General features: G+C 32.5%; 1 protein-coding gene across 3 annotated transcripts in view; it reads right to left on the bottom strand.

Moving 5' to 3' along the window:
• Window positions 1–13,573, bottom strand: part of ELP4 (elongator acetyltransferase complex subunit 4) — a 141,545-nt gene that overhangs the window by 122,824 nt on the left and 5,148 nt on the right. For 2 of the 3 annotated variants that reach the window (XM_039355912.1, XM_039355914.1), the window contains exons 2-3: window positions 12,431–12,466; window positions 1,432–1,553 (exon numbers count right to left, since the gene is read on the bottom strand). In XM_039355912.1, coding sequence (XP_039211846.1) covers window positions 1,432–1,553; window positions 12,431–12,466 — 158 coding nt within the window. The remainder of the gene's footprint in view (window positions 1–1,431; window positions 1,554–12,430; window positions 12,467–13,573) is intronic. The other variant, XM_039355913.1, reaches the window with a different exon arrangement.

Raw genomic sequence — 13,573 nt, 5'->3', positions numbered from 1 at the left:
TCTCAGGAAGTATAACTTACATCACAGCGACAAATTACAGCTAAAATGTACTCTTTTATCAGATATCTAATATAAACTATTTCCTCTAAGATTTTTGTACAGTATATTAGTTTTTAAGAAAAGGCAATTTTATGGCATAGTAAAATTGTCTAGAAAGTAGTCATAGCAATTAACATACTTATAAAAAGAATGTTTTCATCTGTAAGAATAAAATATGTAAGAAATAAAATGAATTTGTAGGCAATAAAATATATAAGCAATAAAAACAAAATATTACAAAATAAACACCCCAAAGAGTTAATTAAACTATAACTTAGGTTATCTACCAAGTTGTCTTTTGGAGCTTGGGGTGATATTCTCCAGCATTCTCTCCTCTAATTTTTCCCACAGCAACCAACGTTTGGGACAGACTGGGCTAAAAAAGCATAACTGGCCTAAAGCTACTCACTGTATGGCTTAGAGTAGACTTGAATCAGGATTTTTCCAGTCATAGTCCAATAACTTAAGTTATCATACCATACTGGACCACCAATTTAATTAATTAGTTAATTCCAATTAAAAGACCTGTACTTCTATAGTCTATGAAAAAACCCACACACATACTGTGTTAAATTATTATGAATACATAATTTTGTGTAGCATTTTAATTGTACAACTTTCTAATAAGACTGCCTGCGTAAATAGATTGTGTTCCGTTCTCGGACATTTTCACAAATTATCTTTCTTCTCCACCAACTATTCTATAAATAGTTTAATACAGTACATGAGTGCAATCTTTTGTGGGGAAGGAAAGCATAAAAATCTTGTGCAAATTTAGCCAATGCTCTCCAACCTGTGTTTTGCATCTCTGGAGCTCTCTCTAGCCACAACAGTTGTAAATACCATAATGAGGTGGGTAACACAAGGGGCTGCAGGGTAAGCCCCAACACAAACTCAATATAATTACACCCCACCCCAGCCCCCACTTCTTCCATTCTGCATTACTGCTACACCCATTCTGGTCCTCAATTTGCTTTTCTGCTAAGAGGGAAAACCTGTATTTTTCTTATTTCCCTTCCCCCAATCCTCTTCTGTTATCCTACTTCAAACCACTAAGCTTAATTTCAACACTGAACGAATTAAAATCAGCAGAAGACGAAGAGGACAATACATAATAAAAGGACAATAAAAAGGATTAATCAATTATTTTTATCTCCAGTGACAAGCCAAAATCTGCAAGCTCACATGTGATTTTATTATTGCAGTTTCTTGAATGTAACATATTGACTTTTTCCGCTTTCTAGGATTTCTCTGAATCTTCTATATTAATTGATAAAAAATCAGCATATTCTAGAATATTAGTAGAGATAAAAATACTCTGATATGATATGAGAATTGCTAGTTTTAATACAAACATTAAGAAACATTCATATGGAAGAAGCTTTTCTTTACCTTTAGAATAATACCAGGCTCCTCTTTATCTGAAGCAATAAATAAATTATGCCCGCAAACTACTCCTTCTGCAAGGAAATTCTTGAACAACAGATTGGAGTAAACACCATGTACATCTTCCTCTGCAGGAAACATATACACGTTATTAGAAAATAGATATATTACTAGGAAGGCAAACATGCTTGTTATTTATTTATTAATGTATGGCATCTACAGAGATCATGCAATCCCAATATACAACATGAATAAAATACATTATACATACAAACACAAATATAACTTAAATAAATCATCAGTATATATATATGGATGGATGGATGTGTGAAGAATGTGGACAATATAGTACATGAGATAAAGTATTAAATTAAGGTAAAACCATAATAAAATCACCATAATATGGCACCCTAGAATTGCATTAGATGTTATCATTCAGTATCTAAGGAAGCTGACCATCTAATTCAGGCATGTCAAACTGCCGGCCCATGGGCCGGATACATCATACTGAAACCGCGCCCACCCCATTGCTGGCAATGGGGAAAAAGTCGTGATACATCGTGTGACGTCACATGATATCACGAGTTTGACGTGCCTGATGTAATTGCTATTCAATTTACAGTTTAATTAGTCTCTTAAATGTCAAGATACTTTCCACCATCATCTGTGCTTTAGAGAATACCTGAATTTATTAAAATATCAAAAACAAAATAGCTGGTACTTATCAACTGTAAGAAATATCAAAAAATATCACTTGTTTAGATGGTTCAGATATTTCTCCAAATATTTTCTTAATATAGAAAAGTAAAGGAAATGCTGTACTCTTTTATACTTTAAAGAAGCTTAAATAATTCAACTGTAAGTAAGATTAAATATTAAAATCTGACAAAAGGGAAAGTGAACCAACATATATTTTTGGTGCTTTGCTTGGAGTTCAGAGATGCAGCTGCAGGCAACTTTAGCCTACATCAAAAGTTAGAAAAAATGAGTTACATGTCAGCTATGACCTGAATAGGTGGAGTAGATGTGTCACCACAGTTAAAATTTAATACTAAAATATATATATTGAAATGTTCTGAAAAGATTTTAGAATCTATTAATCCATCAGTTTTCCAAATTAAGTACATATTCGAAACATTCATTTATCTACTCTATTTCTTACTATCTATGCATAACTAAGTATAACTCTAATTTTCATGGCAATCATAACTACCTTGGCTTTTGCTACATTAATATTTACATCCATGCTTTGTTGCATCCTATAATTTACAGTATTGTTTACACATAAACACACAAAAATGTAGCATTGGATCATTTTCCTTAAAAAAGATCAATGAACAAGTATAATGTTTTGGTCCATTTGTGTAATTGGGCTCTCTTTGTCTTTATTTGTTTTAGAACAAATCATGTTTTAAGTCATATTTATGCAGAAATATTGAAAATTCAAAAGGGCTCACAGACTTTTAAACAGCACACACTGTAATTAACATTTACTGCAGATCATTCTGTTCTCATCATACAAAAATCCTTATTATACACACCTACACCAGTATACATGTAGTCCTCGACGTATTAGGTGACCCTAATAACATAGTAACCATTCAAAATTATGACCTGAAAAAGGGACTTATGACCAGGATGGGGTCAGCCCCACCATAGTAACATGACCACGCTTTGGGTACTTGGCAACACCATTGCAGTATCCCTCAATCACATGACCATGTTTTATAATGATTTTGCTGAAAACTGGCAGTTATTTCTAATTCATGCTTTATTTTCAATATACACCTTTCTTTACACATTCAGTAATCAAATTTCAACTCCATATTTGCTCAAGTCATTCCAGAATCCAAGCCTATTGAAATATGTAGTGATTTTTATTTCTCACATTTACATACTCATAGCAAATATCTGGTCTACATATCTCCTGCTTGCATAATTCTGTATTATATTTCTCAAATTTTGCTCATTAAAGAGTACATCAAAACAGAGTTCTGCCACTTTCCCAGGTACTCCAACTTATCCACCCACTTTTTTTTGCTAAATTTCTCCTTGTACAGGGGAAAAATAACAGCTTTATTCCAACTGTCACACATCACTTCTTTTCACAATGCTGTTCCCAGTAGTTTCTACATCCTTGTTCCTTACATTGACTTTCCATTCCATTCTTGAAGTATATATATTTTCTTCTTAGTTATTCTACTTTCACAGTATCACAAAGGTTGTACCATAGGGGTAATCTGATCCAGCTCCCTGTTCACTGCAGCATCAAACAGAACATTTCTGACAGCTAAACTCATCATTTCATCTGGTATTCTGCCCACTAACTGAATACTTAATAATCAGGAAATTCCTCCTAATATTTAGTGTGAATGTACTTCTTGTAAGGTCTGGTTTTGGTATTGCCCTTTGGAACACCAGAAAATAACTGCTTTACTGTGGTTGGTTGGTTGGTTGGCTTAGTTGTCTTATTGACTGAAAGTGGATTATTATTTTTTAAATCCAGTCATATATTACTTATTTGAGTCTGCATAGTGAGAAAATTGTGCTTTTTTTCTCCACTTATTTTAACTCTCACTACCTAGACTGAGATGGACAGCTATTTAAATTGCTTAAATCAAACCTTTCAGCTATTTGAAGACTGCTGTCACATCTCCCCTCAGCTAAATTTTCTATAGCCTAATCACTTCCAGATCCTTTAACCATTTCTCATACGGCTTGGTCTCCAAATTCTTTTTTTTTTCTAATAAAAAGTTTTTTATTTTCCATTTATTCATACAAAATACAATTCAATTAAAATAAATTCCTAACCATTGGTACCGCCTGCCCATTCCCCCTAGGCTGCGTCCACCCTCTCTAATCCTTCCCTACTTCCCTCCTCTTTCTCTCCTCCCCTCCCCTTCTCTTCTAACCATCCTACTTCCTCCCTGCTCCTTCCTCCCCTCTCATCCCTCTCACACACATGAACACAGCATAGGGGAAATGCCCAAGCATTTACCATGACTATATTACATTACCCACCCACTCACCCACCCACCCACCCTCAACCCTCCCTCCCTCGCTTCCCAGAGCAGAGTAAAGGGTTATTAATAAGAAAGTTAACAATAATAAAAAAAAGAAAAAAAAGAAAAAAGAAAAAAGAAAAAAAAAGAAAAAAAACATACTTAACCTTTAACTCCCCTTAAATTAAGTCATATAAACAAATCTCTACAACAGTTACTATAAAATTTACTCATAAAGTAAATGAAACTTTATAGTCCCATATTTTTTCTGAATATAATCTATCCATCTTCTCCATACAATAATATATCTTTCTTGTGTATGATCCTTCAAATAAGCAGAAATTTTTGCCATTTCTGCAAAGTTAGAAACTTTAAATATCCGTTCTTCTAAAGTAGGCAACGAGTCCTTCTTCCAATACGAGCCTACTAATAACCTTGCTGCAGTTAATAAATTCAACATTAAAGTAGTTTCTTTGTCATTTAAATCCACAAAGATACCCAATAGGAATAATTGAGGGGTGAACTTTATCTTCCTTTTAAAAATCTTTTGAATGTTCCACCAAATCATAATCCAAAAAGCCTTTACCTTTTTACAATTCCACCAAACATGAAAATATGTCGCATCCATATTACCACATCTCCAACATTTGGGTTGTAAATTTGGATACATACAAGATAATTTTTTAGGATCTAAATGCCATCTGTAAAACATTTTATAAAAATTTTCCCTCACATTTTGAGCTTGTGTAAATTTAACATTTCTAATCCAAATTGTCTCCCATAAGTCCAATGGGATCGGATCCTGGCTATTCTGAGCCCATTTAATCATACAGTTTTTAACCAATTCTGTTTCAGAGTCTAATTCTATTAAAGCATTGTAAATTCTTTTTATATGGGCCTGACTCTGATCTTTAATCTGAATAACCAGATTTCCATCTTCTAGTGTTATTCCTTCTTTCTTATCTACAGTCCACCTGTCCACTATTTGTAAATACTGAAACCGTGACTGTAGAATATTTTCTTGCCTTAATACATCTAGAGATTTTAAATGCCAATCCGAACCTGACCAAGTTAATTCTTTATACGAAATTTTATCAAAGTTCATCCCCTTAGAAATCCCCTCAATTGCATGTCTAGGAATCCCCCAGATGGGTATTTTATAGTTTAACCTATAATAATAGGTTAATCGAGTTCCAAACTCGAAGTAAGGCACTCCTCAAAATATGTGAGTTGAAAGCCCGGTCCACTTTCTTATTAAAAATTAAATATGCATGCCAACCATACATTAAATCCCACCCTTCAAGAGCAAGAATATCCTTATTTGTTAAATTAAGCCAATCACTTATCCAAGTTAAGGCGGCTGCATCATAGTATAATTTCAAGTTAGATACTTTAAGTCCTCCTCGGTCTCCAAATTCTTTATCATCTTTATAACCTCCTTCTGAACTTGCTCCATTTGTCAGTCTTTTTAAAATTGTTCTGCAGAAAACTATACGCCAAAGAGTCTGACCAGTCTACAATTACTTCCCACAGCCTAGAAGTATCACCTTATTAATATAGCACAATATAAACAACACATTGTTGTTTTAAAGACAACACAATGCTACCTCATGTTTAACTTGTGTTCAACAAGGATACATAGACTATTTTCACATGTACTGCTGCCAAGCTGAATCCTTTACATTTTTCTTACCTAAATGTAGAATTTTACATTTCTCCCTCTTAAATGTCATTATATTCAACTCAAGACTGTCTAGGTATTTTTTAAACATTTTTTTTTAATTCTCTCTTTTACCTAAAGTATTTACCCACTTCCTGTTTTTTGTCACTAGCAAACTTTGCTAATTAATTCACTCATCCATGAATAAAAATGTTAAAAAACAGAGAGTCCTGAGATGCAATCCATTTGACCCAGAGATTTAAATTTATTCAAATTAGCTAAGATCTCTTGGCCAATCCTTATCCTTCCTAAACTGCAATTCCTCCTTCCCTGGTGGCATAAATATGATTAACTAAGACTATATTTCTCTTCTGCAAGAACATACAAAAAGGTTAACAAGTTTTATTTTACTATCATCTATTATTGATTCATGATTTTTTCTTCACAACTGACTTACACACTCTTTGACATTCCTTTTAATTTTAAACAAGAATTCTTAAAAATACGGTTTGTTGTTTTTGTTATCTCTTCCAAATCTCAAATCATTTGAAGTGTTAGCCTTTCTGACCAAGGGTCTGAGGGCTACATTATTTTCTTCTTTATGTTTCCCTTCTTCTATTCTCTGTATGTGTTCTTTTTTTCTTTTTTAAAGACCTTTGTGTGTATTCAAACTGGCCTCTTTAGATGTCACTAGTTCTTCCTTTTTGTGGGGAAAATTTTGTATCTTGCCTTCTGAATCTTGTTTCATAGGATTTTCCATTCTTCCTCGATACATTATTTAGTGTTGGAGAAGACTTCTGAGAAAACTGCGGACACTCAAGACAACAAAGAAATGTATCATTCAACAAATCAACCCAATAATTCCCATTTGAGGTAGCAATGACCAGATTCATATTATCTTATTTTGGACACATGGTGTGAAGACCTACCACTATAGAGGTCTTCTCTAAAGACCCCAAAGAAGGGACTAATATTGGGAGTGGTGGAAGAAAAAAGAAGAACAGGATGACCAGCAGCAAAGTGAATGGACTGAGTTACAGTGGCAATAAGTACACTGTTGGAAGATTTGAAAGTTCAGGTTAGGTACAGACTGTCATTGAGAAAATGTATCAATGTGAGAAGAGTTGACAAATGACATGATGGCATGTAATCAATCAATTAGACAATCAACCAATTAACCAACACTGATGTTAAATTTTGTTATTTGTAATAATTGCTTTTCTTTTTCAGACACATTTCATAAAATCATCTCTGCTTTGTTCTTATTAATCCAATGTTGTAATACTGCTATACATTACTATATTTATCCCTTTATTGAGTCTAAAGAGAGTTTTTTAAATGAGTAACTATCATCAGCACATAAATTTACTTTAACTTCTTGATTGGCAATTTAATTCCTCTATTGATAAAACAACAGAAAGAAAACAAAAGGAACAGAGATGAGCTATTGAATATCTTAATGGTCTATATTTTGCTAAAATTCTATTCTAACACTGGTCACTTTTTCTTTTAAGTATGATAAAATAGTCACAATTAATGGTAAGTACTAATTAGATTTTTTTACTTCCTAAATTAGAATTTTTACAACTTTGCAATAATGTAAGAATTATATTATTTGTGTAATGTAAATCTAGGATTTGGATGGGTGGGATTTTGCATAATTCTTTAAATCCCAGAAATCTATGCTTTTTTAAAATCTAGGAATTGAAGATATAAATTAGTTTCATTTATATTAATCACTTCTTGAAACAAAGAATGAACTTTAATAACTTTAACTATTAAGTGACTTATGTTTTAAAAAAATCAATAAAATATATAGAAAAAAAAAAGAAGTTCAGTCCCAAGGCATCTTCCATGTAGCCTCTGACATACATTTACATTCCAAAGAAATTAAAATTACTATGCAAAAGCACAGAAAATTACTAATGATTTTTTAATAAATGCATGTAAATATGCATCCAGTGTATTAAAGCTACAAGTCAATATAAAGGTTAAATGCATGATATTGAGCAAATCTATACTCATAATACATAATACATGATACATAGTGACTTTATCACTATGATGTGTGTTGTGTGCACCAAAGGAAGCAAATAACAAAACATACCTCATTGTTGCAAACCTATAACTTATATCAATGTTGGGAAACAATAAGAGCAAAGTTTCCATCATGACATTGCTATGGTTATGTTGTCATTTTGATATACTATAACCTCAGTTTGGTTTTACAACCATTTGTTCAGCAACTATTCAAAGTTACAATGGTGTTGAGTGAATGATACTGACAACAGTTTCAACCACTGCAGCATTCCCATGGTCTTGTGATCACAATTTCTGACTTCCTGCCACTTCCCACATGGAAAGATAATGGGGAAGCCATAGGGAAGTAAGAAGTCACAATCATGTATGTCTTTGCTTAATGACAGCAACCAGGACTACTGGAATTGCTGCCACTAAGTAATGTGGCCAAGTGACATTGCACTTTATGACTGCATCACTTAGTGACAGAATTTCCATCACAACTGCCATTGTAACACAAGGACTATCTGTATTTACATGTAGGTAACACACCAAATGTGTACTGAAGAAAGAGAACTATGTGTAGTATATCTGCAAGTACAATTTTATGTAGACAGACAGGTTAGCCTGATGTTAAAATCTGTCATAATAAATCACTATTAAATCATCATCATTATTCATAGTACTATAGAATAATACTGTGACCTAAGGTGAACATTTTCTAAGTTGCAGAAGTCACATAATTTGCTCTAGTTAATGAGATGAGATTGTTTTAATCAACTTCACCATCTAAAATTGCATATGAAATATTTTATTAAGTGTCCATAAAAGTCACAAAGCTTAAAGGAGGTTAATCTGTGATAATGTGTATTTTAATTAGCACATGCCAATACAGTGTTAGCAAACATACACATTACATTACTTGGCAAATTGCCATCGGGAGAAAAGTAAAATTTGACAACTTGTATTTTGTATAATTATATTTAGCAAATCACTGTTTTGTACTTTGCTAAAGATTATCTTTCAACTTTTCAAAAGGTGATAAAGTCAATTACATTGACAAGTGAAATAGGTTAAATTGCATACCTAAAACAAAACAGGTAGCTAATTAAAATAGTTGAAATTGCTTCAAGGCTTAGACTGAACAAGAATAGTCTTGCCTTTCCCCAAAATTTGAGCTTTTTTTAATCTGACCTTAGCTACTAAGTGAAAGATAACCTTTATAAGATAACCTTTAAGAAGTGGGTCCTTCCTAAGAACATGATGAAGAAAAATATTTTAAATGACAGTTGTACAAGACTTGCAGTTTCATTTTAGAAAATACCATTAATTTTGACAAAATGAAGTTAAGTATGTATACTGTCAATTTTTAGAGAAAAAAAATATTGTATCTCTAATAATTTTGGCAGGGTTTTAGGAATCAGCATTTTTAGTATATTTTGTACTTCATACACATCAGCAACATAATCTTAAAGATTGAAGCAATTGTTAATTCCATATTAATGGAATTATCGGTTGTGTTTGTGGAAGCTATAAAGAACCTATATATAATTTTTTGCTCCAAACATACACCATTCACATTCTTGATATGGAAATTCTGTATCTTCCTTCAATACAGTCAAATATAAAAGATTAACATTTGCTAAAGTGAATGCTGTTGTGTGTGTGGATAGAAAGAATACTGGAGAAATCACTATTACAGTAAGAATTTTGGAACTATCATTTTGCACATTCAGATCAAGGACTCTGCTTATCCTCCACAATGGTTTTGTTAAATTCAAGCATTATTAGGGATTTTATGAGACTAACAGTTTTCTTGGTAAAACTATTGCAACTTTAACAAAGACAAAGTCCAAGAGATACACATTTCTTTCCTGCAAAAAACTGTCATACAGTCTTAAAGGGACATCAAAGAAAAGGAAGAAACTTTTAAATTCATCCAGTTTACCAAGACATAATATACATTTTAAAGAATGGTTTAGCTGGTTGTACAAATGCAGTAGTTGTTTCTAAGCTATGTTTATGATCAATTTGGCTTATACATCAATTGATGTTTAAGCAAACTATGTTTTAATATGAATACAATCTAATAATAATAATGTTACAGAACTGGCGTCTGGTCACCTAAGGAGATTTTCCTTTTCCCTTCCACACATGCCTCCCAATGTGCCCTGGGGGTTCTCTTATATTTGACTGACAGGCCTACAGAGGAACTGTGAGGAAAGAGGAGAAAATCCATTCTAACTAGTGTGGTACATATTAAAGATTTTAGAATTTTTTTAATCAACCAGAACAGATTCCAGACTTATTAAAGTTACACTATTTTATTCTTCTCTGATGGAAGAACAACTTCAATAATATAGATTTCCTAGGATAAAGAAAAAAATTACTAAGAGTTACATAAGTGTATTGCTAGAGGAGCAAGATGGTAACAGAAGGATTTCTGGTAACTTAATCTGAAACACTACACATTCCCTCCCTCCCCCCATTGTTAGCTAGCTTTTTTCATATTATAATTCAACATAGGCTTTTCTATTTGTAGATATTATAAAAATGATAATTTGTCCATTTAGTGTTTTTACATTTTTTGCTTCTTTCCCATATTAGTACATTACTAAAAAAAAGTAGGTAGTAGTATACTGCAGGAATTTTTATTTTTTCAGATTTGTGACTCAATTTAACCTGCATCATGGAATCATTTATGTAGCAAAATGCAACAGGTTATACATTCCAAGTAAATACTATTTTCTGTAGGAAGGAGAGTAGCCTAAACATTTTATCATACATATATCTTCCCCATGTCTATATGAATTAACTTTTCTGATTCTTTAGTATGACTTATTTTAGACACCATATTCTTGAATCAACAAATGGATAATCTTTCCTTCTTTCTTAATGATTTTATTATTATAAGATTTTCTACCTTCTCAAATAAATTACAGCAATATCTCAATATTTCAACAGTTTAGTGACAGTTTTGTACAGTGACCATTCAGTTATGACAGTGATGGAAAAAGTAATCTTGCAATCGAGCCTCTTGTTTGTAGCCTTTGCAAGTCTGTAAAGCTAAGCAAAGCTGAAGATCACAAGTACAATCACAGTTTCACTTAGCAACAGCTTTGCTAAATGGCTACATTAATGGTCTTAATTATAGTCACTAAATGAGGGCTGCATGTATTGTTAATGTATGTAAGATAACATAGAGATTTGCTAAGCTGGGCTTCATCCAACATTACAAGGGGAGATTTACACCCAATTCCTCTTCCTAAAAGTAGTTCATGACATAAGCACACTCCAAAATCCCCAAATTTCCTTTTGGAAAGAGGAGTTGCTTGGACATTACCCCTGAATTGTATCTGAAGAGGGAAGAAAGGAGAGGAGAGAGAAAAGAGTAAAGGAGGGGGGAAGAAAGTAGGAAGGTTGGAGGAGAAGAGAAGTGGGGAGAAAGGGGAGGAGGGTGGTGAAGAAAAGAGGAGAGGAAGAAGAGGGAAATAGGAAAAAAAGAGAAGAAAGGGAGAAAGAAGGTAGAGAAGAAGGAGTGTGGATACAGTGAAAGGGGAAATGGGCGAGCAATACCAAAAGTCATGTGTATGTATTTATTTCATTTTACTAAAAGTATCTTATATATAAGAATGTAAAAAGAATGTATGTTAACATCTGATAAATATCACGGTATATGTATGGGAGAGAGTTTGGAAAAATAAAAAATTAAATAAAAAAAATCCCCAAATTTCCTGAAGCAGATGAGGGAGGCGAGATCAAGGAATTGATTCATTTCACCTGATGGAATAACATCTCCTAATGCTATTAGATCAGGGATGTCAAACTGCTGGCCCGTGGGCCGGATGCATCACAAGGAAACTGCACCCACCCCATTGCCGGCAATGGGGAAAAAGCTCCGATACGTTGTGCGACGTCATGTGACATCGTGAGTTTGACATATCTGCATTAGATATTCACTTAAAGTTTTAATATTTTTAGAAGTTTAGAAAGAATTAGGTGTTTTATATCATTTTGATAGAGTTTGAAGTCTTGTTTCAAATAAAGCCTTAGAATACTTTCCAAGATTTGTATTAAAATGGAAATGTTTGGACAGTAAAAACAATTTAGCAATTTGAATAAGGTAGAAAAATACATTCCACTTTCAACTTTAGTTATTATGGGAATTGACAATGATCCAGGAATGGAAAACAATCATATAAAGGGAACACACCATTCAAGTAAAAATAGTGATATACTTCCCAAAATATTTTAATGAGAATTTAATAATTTAATGCATGTACAATTGCTAGCAAGTGTGATATTGGAAAAATATTATACTAACCAATAAGAAGAAGGGTTCCAATTGCCAAACCTCCACCTGAGAACCAAAGGAATTTAATAAATAAAAATAGTTTCCAAGAATTAGTAGTATCAAAGAAAGATGATACATGAAGATAATAGTGCAATGTGAAAAACATTTTAATTACCTGCCTATTTTTTTTTACAGTTCATTCATACTACCTATAATTACATATCACAATGTAGTCTACAATTATTTTAATGATATAATAAAAAGATCTTGCAAGGCTCTGTGAAATTTAACTTAGGTTCTTTAATAGTATTACTACAGTCTAAATTCTTTTGTTTCAGTCAGAATATTATGCACATGTAAAATAATGCCTTTTGAGCAATCATTTGAATATAAGATACAGTTAAACATTTTTCAATGATTTATCCAGACCCGATGCTAATATGCAGTGTGTTATTTGTACCAAATATTCATTATTGATGAACACAAGTTTCTTCAACAAGATGTTCTTCAGCTGTATTAGAATTTAAATTTCCCTAACCCATATAGAAACTGAACTCCAACCAGTCATAAAAAACTAGTTGGCAAAGAGCTGGCAAAGATTATGTCCATTTATCTTGGCATTAACAGAGATGCAGCAACAGCCATAAAAAAAATCACTTAAGCGTAAAATTGATCCCTTTTCTTGCAGTTTTGCCTATAATCAATAGCCATATGGTTGGTGAATGCAAACTAAACTGTTAACCGCAAACAAAGTTTCATACTTCTGTGTTTTAGGCTGTATGCTTCTGTTTGGAGGAGGACTTCTAGAATATTTGTGTGTAAAATGGCAGCCAGGATTTTACGCATATGTGAAGTATGATTTTTACAAGATAATTTTACAAGATCAGCATGACTTCATTATCTATATTGTTAGGTTGCAACTGCTACTTATAATGAAATTGCTTATAAGGACTACTTATATGTGAACAATAAGTTAACCTCTTCCCACTACAACTCTATAAAGCAGATTTTAAAGATTTACTGGGGAGCGAAAAGGAAATTAAAAAAATAAAATGCTATGTTAGCAGAAATATGCATGTTTAACATTATATTTTACCAACTGTAATTTTCTAGATTAATAATAATTTATTTCAAGACCTACTTTTAGTCAGAAAACTATTTATTAAACCAAAT

Source organism: Crotalus tigris, unplaced genomic scaffold (assembly GCF_016545835.1).
Source record: "Crotalus tigris isolate CLP2741 ecotype Arizona unplaced genomic scaffold, ASM1654583v1 scf7180000018777.2418813, whole genome shotgun sequence".
Lineage (NCBI taxonomy): Eukaryota > Metazoa > Chordata > Lepidosauria > Squamata > Viperidae > Crotalus > Crotalus tigris.
This window is presented reverse-complemented; position numbering and strand designations above follow the sequence as displayed.